Source organism: Alligator mississippiensis, chromosome 12 (assembly GCF_030867095.1).
Source record: "Alligator mississippiensis isolate rAllMis1 chromosome 12, rAllMis1, whole genome shotgun sequence".
In the NCBI taxonomy this organism is placed as follows: domain Eukaryota; kingdom Metazoa; phylum Chordata; order Crocodylia; family Alligatoridae; genus Alligator; species Alligator mississippiensis.
In genome coordinates this window covers 10655664-10670772 of record NC_081835.1, presented here as the reverse complement: position 1 = coordinate 10670772, position 15109 = coordinate 10655664, and the positions used below count along the sequence as shown (strand labels likewise).

Genomic DNA, 15109 nt, shown 5'->3' with positions numbered 1-15109 from the left:
GTCTTTGACACCTATGGTTCAGGCCATCAGTGAATTTGTTCTATTGCACACCATAGCTTCATCTTCACAATCCTAATCTTCATGCTTATATCCTCTAACATATGGCTATATCACGCTTTCCAAGGAAAAGAGAGTAGGCATTAACAAAGATCCAGCTAAGTGTTTTTTTTATTGGCCATTCCCCATTGTGTTTACAATTATTAGCCTCACAATACCCATTTGAGGAATTTTACAGCCTTAACAAATCAGGGTTGTTTGGCACAGTAATATTATAGCAATTATTGGGTGTAACATTTTCCAAAGTTGGCATTTAAAGGGAATGATGCTAGAAAATATAGCAATGTTCCTAAGAGGATAGATAACATTTGTAATGTGCAGTGTATTGATCAAAAGGATCTTGGGCTGCCATGAAGAACTGGACCCTGTAGATCTGATCCTAGGTATACAGTACCTGTTGAATGTGATATTTTGGGAGTTTCATTTAGTTTTAAGAGAACCACCAGGAATGCTGTATATGAGTAAAAACTGCATGGCTTCATGGCTTACTACCAGAGACTTTCATATCTAGGTAACTGGTTTAAACATAAAGTCCAGGTTTGTTCTACCTGTCTCTCTTGGGTTTTATACTGATGCACATCACCATACTGAGCATCTGGCATGGAGAATCAATAGCAAAAGACCATAAGGACTCTCTGGCACTTTCTTCTTTTAGGATCCTGGCACACTGGTAGTGCCTGAAAACTGGTACCTTGAGGTAGCATTTGAATACCATGACAATGGTTGCATTAGATCTGACAGCTGTTTAATAGCCTGCACGGTACGCCTTTGGAAGCATTCACACAATTTCCAGGGAACAGATGTTCATTTAAAAACACAGCAAAACACAACACAAACTCCAAACTAACACTGAAATGGGTGCTTTCTGACACTCATCACCAACCTCAGAAAAGAGGCAAGGGACAAAGAATCATAGAGGCAGAAGGACCCTTTCACCTCCAGGTGGGTCTTTGATGGGGTGATCTTGGCAAAGATATTCCTCTTCTGTAGTTTGCAAGATGACAGCAGGACCCTGACCTGTCAGTCTGACATCTTTCCCAAGACGAAACGCACAAAAGTTCAATTTTCAAAACTGGTGAACTGTTTCCTGCTAGCCATTTACTTTCACATTCCACCTTCATTACCTACCAGAAGGCTTCCTAGGAACGTCTGACTTACAGTAATGCAACAGAAGAGATAGCTTTTACATTATTTTTACAGCTAGAACTGTGGTAGAAAGGTAGTTTTCTTTAAGCTGCAATAGAAATGATTATTTTTAAGTGTTAGAATGTGTCCTTGACAATTGGATTTATTCTTGTTTGTAATACTATAGAGTGCACAGCCACACATGAAATCTATACACTAAAAGCTGCTATTGAATTAGTAACTATTCACTGTATTAATTTTCACTCCCATTCCCAATGTTTGGTCTCATTTCTCCCATGAAAGGGAATATGGCCTGAGCACAAGGCTATTTGCTACATTCTTTGTTACACAATAAGTTAAGACATCCTCAGTCCATCACATTTCATTTACTTAATTTAGATGTCACTTAGAGAAAACAAACCAACAAACCTCTCAAACATGAGACATGCAGGGCAAACATTAAAGACTCAATGGGCACGTCTACACAAGACACTACGGCACTGTAGCATCCGTTAGCAAAAACCACGATGCCACCACTATGTCACCGTTGCAATGAGCTTCCTCATTATAGCGCATTGCTACAGCAATGGAGCAGCCAAAAATAACCATGCGTGGCTGGCACGGTGCAGTACAGACTATTACTGCACCGTCTTCTAGTACTTCCAAAGTACTCTGAGTGCTGCCATGTGTAGACACGCTCAATAATGCAGGAGTTCAAAGGCATAAACATTTCCCTATCAGCAGCACCTCTCCTTCCTGCCACAAAGCCAAATCTAATTAGTTTGTCACCTGACCTCAAACTTATACAAAATACCTCCCTCTATCCCTATACACAATACCATTTAACCAGACCTGAGAAACTGGCTGTATGGCACGAAAATGCAAAGCCCAAGAGTAGGAAGAATTTCAGTTGCAGAACATCTTTACTATGCTAGTTTTAATTTATATTCTATCCTTAAATGACTAGTGATATAAAGAATGTGAGGCCTAACATCCCAGCCACTACCACCTGAAACATTCCTTTACTGTGTTGTTTTAGATATAACGAAGAACAGGCTAACAGGTGAATTACTAGCATGGAAATAACAGGCTTATTGTTTTCATAAACAATATAAAAGCATGCTTAACCCATATGTAAAAAACACTAGTAATAATATTAACATCTCTGGAACCGTACGTGAGTATACAACAGATTCTATTGAGCTACTTTTTGTGCAGCTCAGAAATTACCAGGATGAACTAAACAAAATCGTGAAATTTTTCCAGTTTGAGCATCAGAAGTTAGGTACCTGAAAAACCTGGCTTTGAGCCTGTGATGCAAAATAAAAGAGAATAAAGGCGCTTTCAAATGGTTTGACTCCTACAAAATGCTAAAAAGTACCATGGATATATAAAATATAAAAGGGAAGAAGACACAAATTATTAAAAAAAAAAAAAAAAAAAACTAGTTAAAAATTCCAAGTACCAAGCATCAGATAAATTAGAATAATCAAGACGAACAACAAGATGACAAAAAACATTAATTAAAACCTAACTGCCCCCACTCAGAACAAAGCATGTGTTAAAGAATATTAATACAATGTAATGAAAAAGCCATCAATGAAGGCAGAATGGGAAAATAATGATTCAAATGCATTTTAACCAGCCCTAGTGTATTTCTTTATTATTCATGGACAATTTTATTGTTCTGGCTTCTAAACAGCTTTTCATAATAATTTGAACCCAATTCTGATTTCTACACTGGCTATGCCTTGTGTGCAGCTATCCCTGCTTTACACCCCTGCATGTGAGATTAGCATCGAGTCCATTGTCTGTAAAGGAACTGTGTGTTTGTCTGAATTATGGCATGCTTGCTTTGACTACAATCCCTAAGTGCATTTGCTTTTTAGGACAAGTTACTCATCCCTCTAGAGAAATGACAAATAAGCAGGCATCAATTCTAGGGAAAAAATGATTATGAAAGGCTTATCTGGGAGCATGAGCTCACAACAGGAGGGTTTGTACAAATGTGGTGTTCAGAGTAATTTTGAAGATCGGTACTTTCAGAAAGCAGTTGCTTCTTCGTTGGAGACTAGATAGTTCTACAAGTTAGAAGGGGAGAGTTAGGGACCATAGTATAGGGGTTTTTGCACTGGGAAGGGATGGCGCTAGAATCCTTTTCCTAAGAATGTGTCAAGACATTCTTTGTCCCCCTACTTTCTCCCCTTCTCCAACATCTACCCCTGTAGGTTATGTACTGTCCGGCATTTTTTTCCATTTATGCACTGATGATAAGACCATTGGGTTACAAAACAGTACTGGTTGAGAGAGTTTTCTGGAAGTTAACAAAGATTGGACACAGGGAACAGCAAGGTGGCCAGAAGGAAGTACAGGAGGGGCTTAGTAGGTGCAAGAGAATCTGATGGGATGGCTCAGATGGTTGGAGGAGTGTTGGGTAGAACTGCCTGGCAGAATAGACTTTGAAATTCATTTTCATTCCACATTGGATTAAAAATAAAACTTTTCTTTCTTGGGGAAATAGTAGGAAGTGAGAGGACAGAAAGAAAGTGTGATTATCAGAGCATATTTAAAGCTTGCTGGTTAGAAGACTTCCTGTCAGGTGGAAGTTCAAGTCCCTGTCCCACTTTCAGAGTAGAGTGCTTCATCACAGATGACTCTTTGCAGGTAAAGAGTTTGAATTTGGGTCTTGCAGCCAAAGCTACTGCCCTCAGCACCAAATGATAGAGTATGAAAAAGTCAGTTTCTCTCACCAAAAATCCCAAATATGAACCACCTCCAACCCAATATTTCAGCATCACTTAATTTCCTCGAGAGCATTTCAATCAGCTCTACTACTCTTGGTATCGGGGTGTTTCAAGGGAAGACTCACTGAAAACTCACTTCAATGAGGGCAGTGCTATAGGAGGTTAAAAGGATGTAGAGTGTTGCACTATAATATTCTAATTATTGGCTAAATGAAGCCGGTCTGAGCTATGCCACTCCTTACAATACCCTTTAAGAAGGCTGTAGTTTATGGGTGTTTAATTGAGCATTGAAATGCTTGTCATGGAACATGGAGAAAACAATAGCTTTTGTCAACAGCAACTTTGAATTAAAAATGGATAGAACAGATATCTGCAATAGCAAGCTCTAGCTGTGGAGATACTAATCAATATTAAAGGAGCTGGTTAAGAGCATCAGTTTGGTCTATTCAGCAATCTTCGTTAATGCAGGTCATGGAGCAGGTTCTTATTTTGCTGTTTTATCATGGGCATACAAAACTCCATACACTCCTGAATTAGTGTGAAACACAGTGGTATTTTTAAATTAAAAAAAAGTTTTAAAATGACACTTTACCTGCAAGGCACAACATGAATGATTGCAGCACAAGCAGTTCCCATAGCAACCTCATTTTCAGTTTCCGAGGTCAAAGGAGGCTCAAGTCCAATAACTAGTGAATAGAATGCTGCTTCTTTAAAATTTTATACAACCTTTAATCTGTGGGGGGAGGGAGACAAAAAAAAAAAGAAAGAGAGACATTACAATAAGATTTCAGATTACAGCTCTGTATGCTCGTTGAGAACCTATCTTTCCATGCGATATCAATGAAATTTGCATATGAAGGGTCACAGAGAAACCGGTCGGTTTGTTTAAGTCACCCAGAGAGATTACGGAGAAAAAAAGAGCGGCTACTGTGGATATTTTTGGTATTTGCTACAGAACCCATATTTAACAGGCATAACATAGGATCTACCTCCTCTGTGGCTTTGAGAAAGCCATCTAAACCCCTTGGCCATCTTAACCAACGTTCCCATCTCTAAAATTCACTTGTTCTCCTTGCTGGGGCACAATGAGGGTTATGAGCTACTTCCACAAGGTAGCTCATTGCGTAGGACACTCTGAAGAACTTTCCAAAACCGTATTATCATCCCTCTCATCTGATAGCTTCAGTGCCTTCGGTATCTCTAGAGCTGCCCTGCTGAGTGTGCCCGATTGTGGCTACCTCCAGAGGGTAATTGTTGCTGGAGGGAAGTGAGATCAGCAGTCCAGGACACTGCTTCCCCGGATCTCAAATGGTATAAACAGCTTAGGACTGACTGGCTACACAGTAACTCCAATTTTCTGCATGACACCACGTTGTGCTACCAGCAGGCCAGCTAGGGGGCAAAATCCTGTAAAACATTTGAGTGTCTCCTATCCACTTGTCTTGACGTAGTTTGCTTTCAGGAAAGCCCGGCTCCTTTCCTTCACGGCCCCCAGGGTTTTTGTCTGAAGCACAATCCCTTCTACCCACGCTTGGCTCTGAAACGCATCAATAAACGTATAAGGATTTCCAAACGATCTCCTCCATTCCCCCTAGTAAATGCCACCTAGCAAACCGTTCCCTATAACATCCAAATTACAATCTAGGGTGGTGTACCCCCTTTATATTCAGGCTCCTCTTCTGAAATAACCAAAAGAAACACTGATATATTCACACATAAATAAGTCCATCCAAACATACATTCTTATTATTTATTCATATAGCCAATGCCTAGATGTTAAAGGGCCTTCATGTTTACAAGACAAGCTGCATAACTAATAGAAAGTAAAGTGGTATCATTAGAGGTCTTTGCTTGCTTTTGTGAGTTAAAATTCTGTGAGTTGATAAGATTCTTCTAATAAAGCCAGGTTCAATGTGCTGAGAAGACTAAGGATCCTTATCTTCTAATCTGCAGATGTAAGTAGAAGGGGGGGGTGAAAACTAATTGAATATATTCAGATATTCTGACATGCACAGTGATTAGACTGGCTGTAGATAAGCAAGAAGTGCTGATCAATGAAAACTAATAACATCTTAAGTGAATGATTAGGGTATTAATAATTAATTTTATAAGGAAAATGTCATCTGAACTCTGAACTGATCTACAGCATTAAGCAGTTTCTCTTGCAGCACCTTCAGAGCTTGAGAAAAGTATCCAATAGCATAAGACAGATTGCCAACATAGTAAACTGCTTGTTTTTTCCATATGTGCCAAATTTTGCCCTCAGTTCCAAAAGTGCAAGTGCAAGGAAACTTCACAGAACTCAGAGCAGTTGCTTTTAATTTATATCAGTGTAAGTGAGAGGGGAATTTTGCTCTGTGCTTAACATCATCCTCTAAAATTCTTTCAAGTATTTTGGCTTTCCAACATAATATCCTCAATAAGCAGATATCTCTATGGCATCCAGGGCTGTTTATAAAATTCCTCTTTATTATACTGCAATTCAATTCAGGTTCAGAATTATTTTTCTCACTGTAGAGTAAGCTAAGTGGAACTTGAGCAGAACAATCACTTGCACATAGCATTTCCTTTGATACCCAATTAAGAACACAAGAGGTATAACACTTATTATAACCTTCACCTCCTGCCAGAAAATATATCTAATGCACACATGGAGCCATTACCTAAAGACACAGAAATCATGATACAGAAAGACTAACCAATGCAGCTATCATTATGTAGACTAATAATGGCAGCACCAATTTCTGAGTGGTCTGCAAAAACCTCGGTGTTTGCATCAAGAAATTATCATAACATCCATTTGCTTATGAAAAACTGAGGATTAAAGTCTCCATCCAAAGATCATTGAGGCTAAGTACAGTGAAAAAGCCCAAGGTTGAATTAATTCAATCTTCGCAGGTTAGTCTAAGTTGCGTAAATTGAATCAATAAGCAAGTGAACAGACATTCACTTTGCATTCTGGTAATTCAGCCACAAGTCTGCAGTGACCCAGGCCAGAAGCTGGGGTTGGGGGGAGGAGGGGAGGACATTAGAGCATGCCTCCCTGCTCAGCTGGAGCAAATAGTGAGCTAAGGCTAGCCTGCCCACCCTGCGAGGTGGGGTTTGCAGGGCGGGCGCAAAGCATCCTGGGATGCTGGGAGACTATGAGTTAACTTGAATCTGGGACAGAAGTTCAATAAACCAATTTAACTTAAATCACTTAAGTCCGATACTGCATCCATCCAGTTTTATCTTAAACTAGTTTTGACCATTTAGCAAGTGATTTATGTGCACTGAACTTCTGTTGTATTACAGAGTTGAACCGATTTCCAATCACTTATACCGGTTTATGTGTAATTTCTGTCCCTATCCTGAGAGGTTTCAATTTATTCAGTGAACTTTGGAGATCAAACTCCAGGTGACTGAAGTAGTGAACAAACAGCATATCAGAAACCAAAATCCTGTGGTCATAGTTACAACGCACTTCTCTTCTCTATCTCAATTCATTTTCTTTCCTCATTCACCATCCCCATCAGAAAGTAGTCTAGTATGTGTCATTCATGAAGCCTACTCTGCAATTTATAGCTCCTCCTCTCACTATTGCCTTTGTGACATGCTGATCTTTTTGGGACAAGGCCCGCAAGGGACCATCATTTCTGAGGCAATCAATGAGGAAAAAGAGGTGCTCTCATAGTTGTGCCCTTTGTGTTCGTGCTGAACCTGGTCTTAGTACTTTGGATTGTAGAAGTGTTAAGGTGGTTTATAAGTATGCATGGCAGTGCAATATGCAACCATTACATCTCTGGGGGAATATCTTCTAAACTTTAGAGGTTTTAAAAAATAACGTGTATAGCAATGTGAGCAAAGATCAATGACTACTCCCCACCCATGTTATTCCTGTAAATTCACAGAAGATTCACTGATTCACAGAAGTTTAGGGCTGGAAGGGACCTTGTGAAATTATCGGGTCCAGCCCCGCCGCTCTGGGCAGAATTTACTAAACCCATTATAAAAAGGCATGCAAGATGGAAGCTTCTTTCCAATTTATCAAAGCAGTTTAATGCATCCACCTGCACTGATTTTAGACAAACATAGAAGTATGATATATTCAACACAGCTAATAATCAAATACTATGAAAAAAGTTGAAATTGCTCCCATTAACTGAAATTCTGATTACTGAAATATATTTTGTCTAATCATCAGGCACGACCTGACTATGTTTCAGGAAGAAGGATATTCAGACCATCAGCACTGAAGGTCTTATCACTAAGGGCTAGGCCCTATTGCACTTCAGGATTTCCAGTGATGTCAAAGTAGTTCCATGCACCTATTTGGGAAACCTATGATCTATAATAATGATATTCTAATACTTTCTTTGAGGATGTGTTAGCAGATATATGAAATCCACCAAAGCAATGGACCAGTACCTTGTTCTGATGTTATTCCCAGAAATGTTATTGCTGAAAGCAATTATTTCCTGGAATGATATTACAGTTTCAGGAGCATTATCTTTCTGGTACTATATAATAGTCTTCCCAGAAGTCCCATTGAAGAAAAGCACTTGGATATTTGGCATGGCATCCCAGCTCTGGCACTGCATAATAATAGGCTGCTTACAGACATGAAAAAATAGCAAAAACAAAAACAGCGCTTTACTTTCAGCTTAGCGTGTCCCCGCACCAAGTAAAACACATGCCCAGAAGAGGTAGCATGTTAGTTTGATCTGGCTCCTCAACATCTGTACAGATCATGTACTTCAGCAGGGCTTTTGGGTGCTTTTACGTAATAGCTGATTAAATCGGCTTTCAGCACCAAAAAAGCCCCACTGAAGCACCCAATCTATACAATGCTGGGGAGCCAGGTCAAACTAATGTGCTTCGTCATTCAGTAAAGTGCTAGGTTTTTTTCCCCCCCGTGTCTGTAAGAGGCCATAAAATATCTACCTAGTTCCTAACTGGTTCTGCAGGAATGTCTCCCAAAGAAATGCTAGCCCCCTTTTATGAGACAGTAAAATATGAGCTAGACAGATTAGAAGATCTAAATAATCAAACATTTTTATATAGGTGATTAAAAATAATACTTCTCAAGAATTACAACATGACAAGATTTAAGATACTACTATATTCTCCTCTCCTTACAATTTCCGATTCTTCTCCAGGCTCCGCTAATGAGCCTGATTCCAAAAACCTTCTTCTAATACACTTATTTGTTATTCACACCAGTAGGCCCATTGTTGACAGCTCTGTCATAACCGTTGAAACATGCCGACTTTTTATTACAACGCCCTTATAACAGGAAACAATCATGCATGAGTCTAATTTAGATGATTGAATAGGACCTTCCTATCTTTAATTTCTACATTTCCTAGTATACTGCTTGGAGAGCACTTCTAGAAGGAATTAGAGCAAGATTGAAAACTTGTAAAAGTTTTCATTTTTATTTCAAAAGTGAATTATTTTTGCAGTTGAAGTAATATGCAATTATTTTTTTAAAGAGATGAAAGTAGATAACCATGACTAGAATGCTAATGGTATCCCCACTGAAACATCCCACTCTGACACACCTGTGCAGATGCTTTGCTAACCTTACTTTTGGTAATGCCATCCATCCGTAGCAAATTCTTTTGAAAGGCACCTCTGTTTGTAATTGGATTTTGATACAGAAAAGTTGACTGTGAGGTAAGAGAAGAAACAAGATGCTCACAAAAGTGGAAATATTTGGGGTTAATCTTTCCAGGGGCACTAAGGATACCATGTTCTCATTAATTGATTTAATTTGCAATTGTGGGTGTTTGGCACTTTGGGGTGATGTGGGAGGGGGGTGCAAAAAAGTTGGGGAGAAAAAAAAAAAGCAAGCCAATAGCTCTCAGGGTACTGTGGTTGGTGAGTGCCGTTAGACAGAAAAAGAAAGCTAACAGATGGGATGCCTCTTTCCCCCCACTCACCAGGAGAGTTGCAGGAGTCTTTGTTGGGAACATTAGCGCACAGACTTCATTGTACGAACCCTTCGTTTTGTGAGGATTGTAAAGTAAAATTTGCAAAATGCCTCAGGCTCGTATCTACCATAGTAATAGTAGCAACAAAGATTTCTTAGCAAACATCTCACGTTTGTTTTTCTTCTGCCCACTGGTGTGCTGCAGAGTGCCAATTCTGCTAAACTCCAAAATAAATCACTGTTAATGAAGCATGTTGCACATACAGACAGCAACAGGCATTTTTTAATCACCTAAACAAAAGAAGAGCTAAAGGTAAGCACGAAACACTCTAAACCCTAATATATGAGTTGTCAGATTTAAAGTGGCAAGCACCCGATGACTTTCGCAGCTCTTTCTTGAGTGCAGGTAGGAGCACAAATGCTTGGGAGTTGATTCATCACTTTCTACATCCTTGTTTTCAAGCGACGTACTACGATGGGTTCTAAGTCCTCTTCCCCCAGAAATATAAAAGTCATTTTCAAACTTAGGATGCAAGCAACCGAGAGAAAGCACCAAAGACCAACAGAGAGAGATGAGTTAACCTCTTCATTGCTGCCCAGCTGCACATAATCTGCAGCCAAAAAATCTCTCTCAGCAATTAGAGTTATGAATGTCAAGAGCAGTAAGAGAGTCTATGGCATAAGTCCATGCAGTAATGTACCAGCTGGCAGCACACGATCTAGGGCAAGTTCCAGTCCTCCTGAATACCAGGGGTTGGTACTCTTTCAGGAAGGTGGTCTCTTTCCACAATGGCTCGACACAGGAACAGGAGCCTCTCACTGGCTGTTACTGTGGCCTCAGTATTGCAACCCCCCTGTAGCCAGAGCACTGAGTTCAGAGAAATGACCAGAGCATCGCAACACATCAGAGGCTGGCCCCCTACTCATCCCAAACCATGTCATCACCAGAGTTTGCAATAGCTGCCAAAGGAGTACAACTGAGAGTTAAAGACAAGCCACACAGGGCCTCGTTTTCCTATCAGCTATGGACTTAGGCTGGATCTGTTACTTTCAGGAACATCCAGATCCAAAAAAGACCCACTGAGATGGGCTCTGCTGTGCATTGTTTGGCAATGAATCTAAGAAGCAAATTTTAGCAGGGCAGCACCTAGTTATTTTTTTTTAAATTCCCTTCTTAGATTTATACCAGTAAATAATAATAAATAATTTGAAAATTTGAACCCGCACTCAAGGCTCTAGTGGTTCTTTCAAAAATGACTTCATATTAGCAGTTATAATATAGACACTGATGCACAGAAAGGTTGTCACACATCTAAACTTATGGCAGAAGTGCAAACAGAACTAGAAAGCCCAGGTCCTTCTCTACCCAATGGATTAAACAGTGGAAACCCCACCCCTGGAAATACCAAGTTCATTCTCCCTTTCAGCATCCATTCTGCCACTGTGACACAGGGCGCTGGGCAAGAAGGACCCATGGTCAGACCCAGAAAATGGAAATTCTTACGTTCTTGCTTCCTCTGTTACTTGCTCAGTCTCATGCAGTCTTCTTGTCTGTTTGAAGACACTGACTACATGTCTTCAGTGCCAAAGAGAGTAGGTCTCGTGCCTTCTCATTCTTAATATGACACAAACTTTAAATAAACATTAATGGAATAGACAAGTTGAAATGCGTGGAATACATTTAATATTTACCCACTTGATTCAATCGCCTTCCAGAGATTATTCAATAGCTACTTGCTACCAGAATCCCTAAAAGCCTTGCTATGACGTAAAAAAAAACAACCTAGAAAAAATAGTTAAAATATTGTTTGGAGTCACATGATGCAATCAATATTGCCTATGTTATCCTTGGATGGCAATTTAATTAAAAATATTGCTGAATGGTCAGATTAAACCATGAGCAGATCTCTGTATGAGAACAGACAGAAAATAAACCAGATAAGACCTTCTGAGCGTTTTTTGTTTGCTTGTTTTCTTTTGTTTAGTCATCTGTGGTCTTCCCAAGGACACAGTAATACTCAGATTGTAAAAAAAAAAATTAATTAAAACTCAGGTGTGAGAGGCACTATCGAAGCACTCCTTTTTGGGGCCATAACACACATCTAGCTATTTAAATTGGCATTGTGAGCATGCTGTATAAGAGAGAAAATGCAGGAGATCTTGCTACCTGTTGAGAATAACAAACAGCTGTGTAAGATGAAAAACCCAACTAGTAATTTTCAAGGATAAGGTCCCAATTATTTTCTGTTGTTTATATGTTCAGTAATCAAGAGTAGTGGGTTGTTTTATGTTTTGCCAATTTGCTGAGGCTATAAGTGAAAGACAATGGCAAAAATGGGGTGGGTTACTTTAGAAACATTCAAGTGCTCGGAGAAGTGCTGGGAATGGTCACCCTTTGAGGGGGGGTGTGCTCTTTCAGACACTTATTCCAATGAGCAGACCTTACTTACCTTTTATTACTCATACCAGTAAAGGTCTGGGGGATCAGGGCTTCTGCAGCTCAGAGACGTGCCTTAACAATGGGGGCTCTGTTATCTAATGCTTTGCAGTTCTGTATTTCAAAATATTATTCAAAACTGAACCTGCTACAAGTAGTTTCACATAAAGCTTCTACTTTGATCTTGTAGCATAAGCACTTTCTCCTTATTGGTACACATGGCAGTAATCATTTCTGTTTTCAAATGAGTTTCTGGTCAGGACTCTAAGGGCTCTACAATATTTATAAAAAAACCCATTAAAAATCAAACTCAACCTCATCAAAAATCTTCCTTTTCCTTCTCTCCTAAACACCATAGGGACACAGATTAACTCTCCAAGGTTGCCTAAAGGTTTCAGTCCAGGTCTTGTCAAGCCAAGGGAAGAGTGTGAAGTTCAGAGTCAAAAGTCCCTTTCTAAGAATACCCTATCTGAGAACACCCTATCAACTCAAACCTGATTTCTCATGAAAGCCAGTGGGGGTTCAGCTCAAACTTTGCAGTTGCTCACAACTATTATATCAAAAGCCTGGTTCATTACTACCAGCTTTCTAATTTCCAAAACCATTGTAAAGAAACCCGCCCTCCCCTCCCATAAGAATACATCTTTAGTTTGTCTTCTGTCTAATTCTCTTTGGTCATCTTCAGTACATCTGATGAATTCCAGGGTTGACAACTCTCATGCAGTTATCATAGAGTAATTTTGGCCCTTATTGTAGGAGCGAATGCTAGAAGATCCAACTGAAAACTGTGACCCTGTTGTTGTATGAACATATAGCAAAAGACCGTCTCAACTTGGAATCTTACAGTGAATTGCAAAAAATTGTGGTGAGTCTAACAGAGCTGGAAATCATGTTTTTTGGAGCCACCATATTTCCATTATCTGGAAGAGCTTTGTGTTTCCAGTGACCTAGAGGCATTCAGTCCCACCTAAGTGCTAATGGTACATCTTTCAGAAAGATCTACTAAATAAAGTTTGGACCTTTTTTGCAGCTTACACAACTTGTGTTTTGCACTCTTTGGAAAACCCACCCCCCTCTCTCTCGGTTTTCCAGTGCTGCCGCTGCTCCCAAACTCAAGAAAGTGCTTCGCCCCGTTGTTCAAGGGATAGTTTTTATCAGCCAAAAAATAGACACTAAAATACTAGATAAAGAATAATGCAACATCAAGCTTCAACATTTGACTTATAAAATCATTTTAACTATTACTCCAGGAGGTTGTACAAACATTTAAAACACATGCACATATCACTTCACACAGGTCCTCAGACATCTTCTACTTCAGCCATAGGAACTGGGGAGGGGAGAGGGGGCAAAAGGCATGCTGTTTACTTGTGGACACACACAAAGAAACATAATGTGTATTTTGCTATTGAATACACAAGTATATTCAGGACAACAGTGGGATTTTGAATTTTAAGATTCTTGGCTCATGCTCTTGGCTTTGAAGGCAGATCCAACAGTCAGACCTAACAGTGGCATAAACCACCCCTGGCTGGGCCCTCTATGGGACTGCAACTTAATGTACTTTTGATTAGGCTACTGGATATCGGGGAGAAAGAGGAAAGGGGAGTCTGTCTTTGCCCGTTTCATAATTTACTTCTGTAGACTTGTGAGGCTGGACTTTTCTGTATTTTTGTGAACGGGCCAGCAGCAGAGGCCAAAATCATCACTCATGTTAAATTAATGAAAGAGCTGGTTTGAATCATTTAAAAAGCGTACAGCATTCTAGTAATAGATGGTTTTCAGGGTCTAATATTTACTGGTACTTAGAAATCAACTATCATAGCACAGCACATAGGTGTTATATAATATGCATCGTAGCACAGCACATAGGTCTTATATAATATGCATGAAACAACTATAGTTTCCCACTGGTTTTAAAGTGTTTCCAAACTGCAGACTGTCAGTATTACACACACATTTTCAGAGATGGAATCATTAACGCATACAAGATGTGATAAACTATGATAAGCCACAATGGAAGTTTCTTAAAACATGCGTCCTATAAAATCCAAATCTTCACAACAATACGTATTCTACGTTTACAAAGCCTAATCTTTTGAAATCTGGCTTTTTTAACCTGCTTACTATTATAGCTGTTGCTGTGAGTTCTGAGATAAAAATTGGCCTTTCACAGGTAGCCCTTTTACAATACAAAAGAAGGAAGAAATAAAAAGAGATGGCAAGGAGAGAAGAAGGGTAATAGAAGAGTGCCAATGGCATCTCTCGCTGAGCTCTACCCATTTCTCATTATTCTCATACTGCATTCGTCAGATACTGAAATATCTCAAATTACGTTGCTGAAATTATCCTCCTTAGAGGTGCACTTAAACGAGACGCGATTCACATTTTATACAATTCATATTAATATCTGGTGGGTGATAAAGCAAACAGTCCTTGAAATCACACTCGGGAACCAGCAGCAGGAAGGAGAGGAGCCAGGCACACGTGTGTCCCGCACGCACGTGTGCCCCCTTAACCAACTGACTGACTGGAGGCGGCGGCGGCAGCAGAGGAATCGGCAGCGGGGGCAGCAACAGCTGATCCCCTGAAGGTAAGTGGGGCGGAGGGACCCGGCGCAGCTGAGCTGGATCCGGAGGGGAAGCCCCCCGGGTCCCATATAGCTGAGCCGGTAGGGAGCCGTGCAGCACGAACAGAGTGTGCAAACAGGTGTTTGCGCAGGCGTTCGCGCCGGCAGGTGGGCCGGGAGGGCCAGGAGTGGGACTCCTGTAGGGGTAGGGAGTAGACACCACACAGGTCTACAAACAGCAGCTCAGAATGGTGTCTACAAGG

At 40.2% G+C, this 15109-nt stretch overlaps 1 protein-coding gene across 10 annotated transcripts in view; it reads right to left on the bottom strand.

The window, feature by feature from the left end:
- Nucleotides 1-15109, bottom strand: part of CNTN4 (contactin 4) — a 586961-nt gene that overhangs the window by 267320 nt on the left and 304532 nt on the right. For 8 of the 10 annotated variants that reach the window (XM_019499786.2, XM_019499792.2, XM_019499789.2 and 5 more), the window contains one exon: nucleotides 4519-4659. The exons of the other annotated variants lie outside the window; for them this stretch is intronic. In XM_019499786.2, coding sequence (XP_019355331.1) covers nucleotides 4519-4573 — 55 coding nt within the window. In that variant the 5' untranslated portion in view covers nucleotides 4574-4659. The remainder of the gene's footprint in view (nucleotides 1-4518; nucleotides 4660-15109) is intronic. 10 annotated transcript variants of the gene reach the window in all.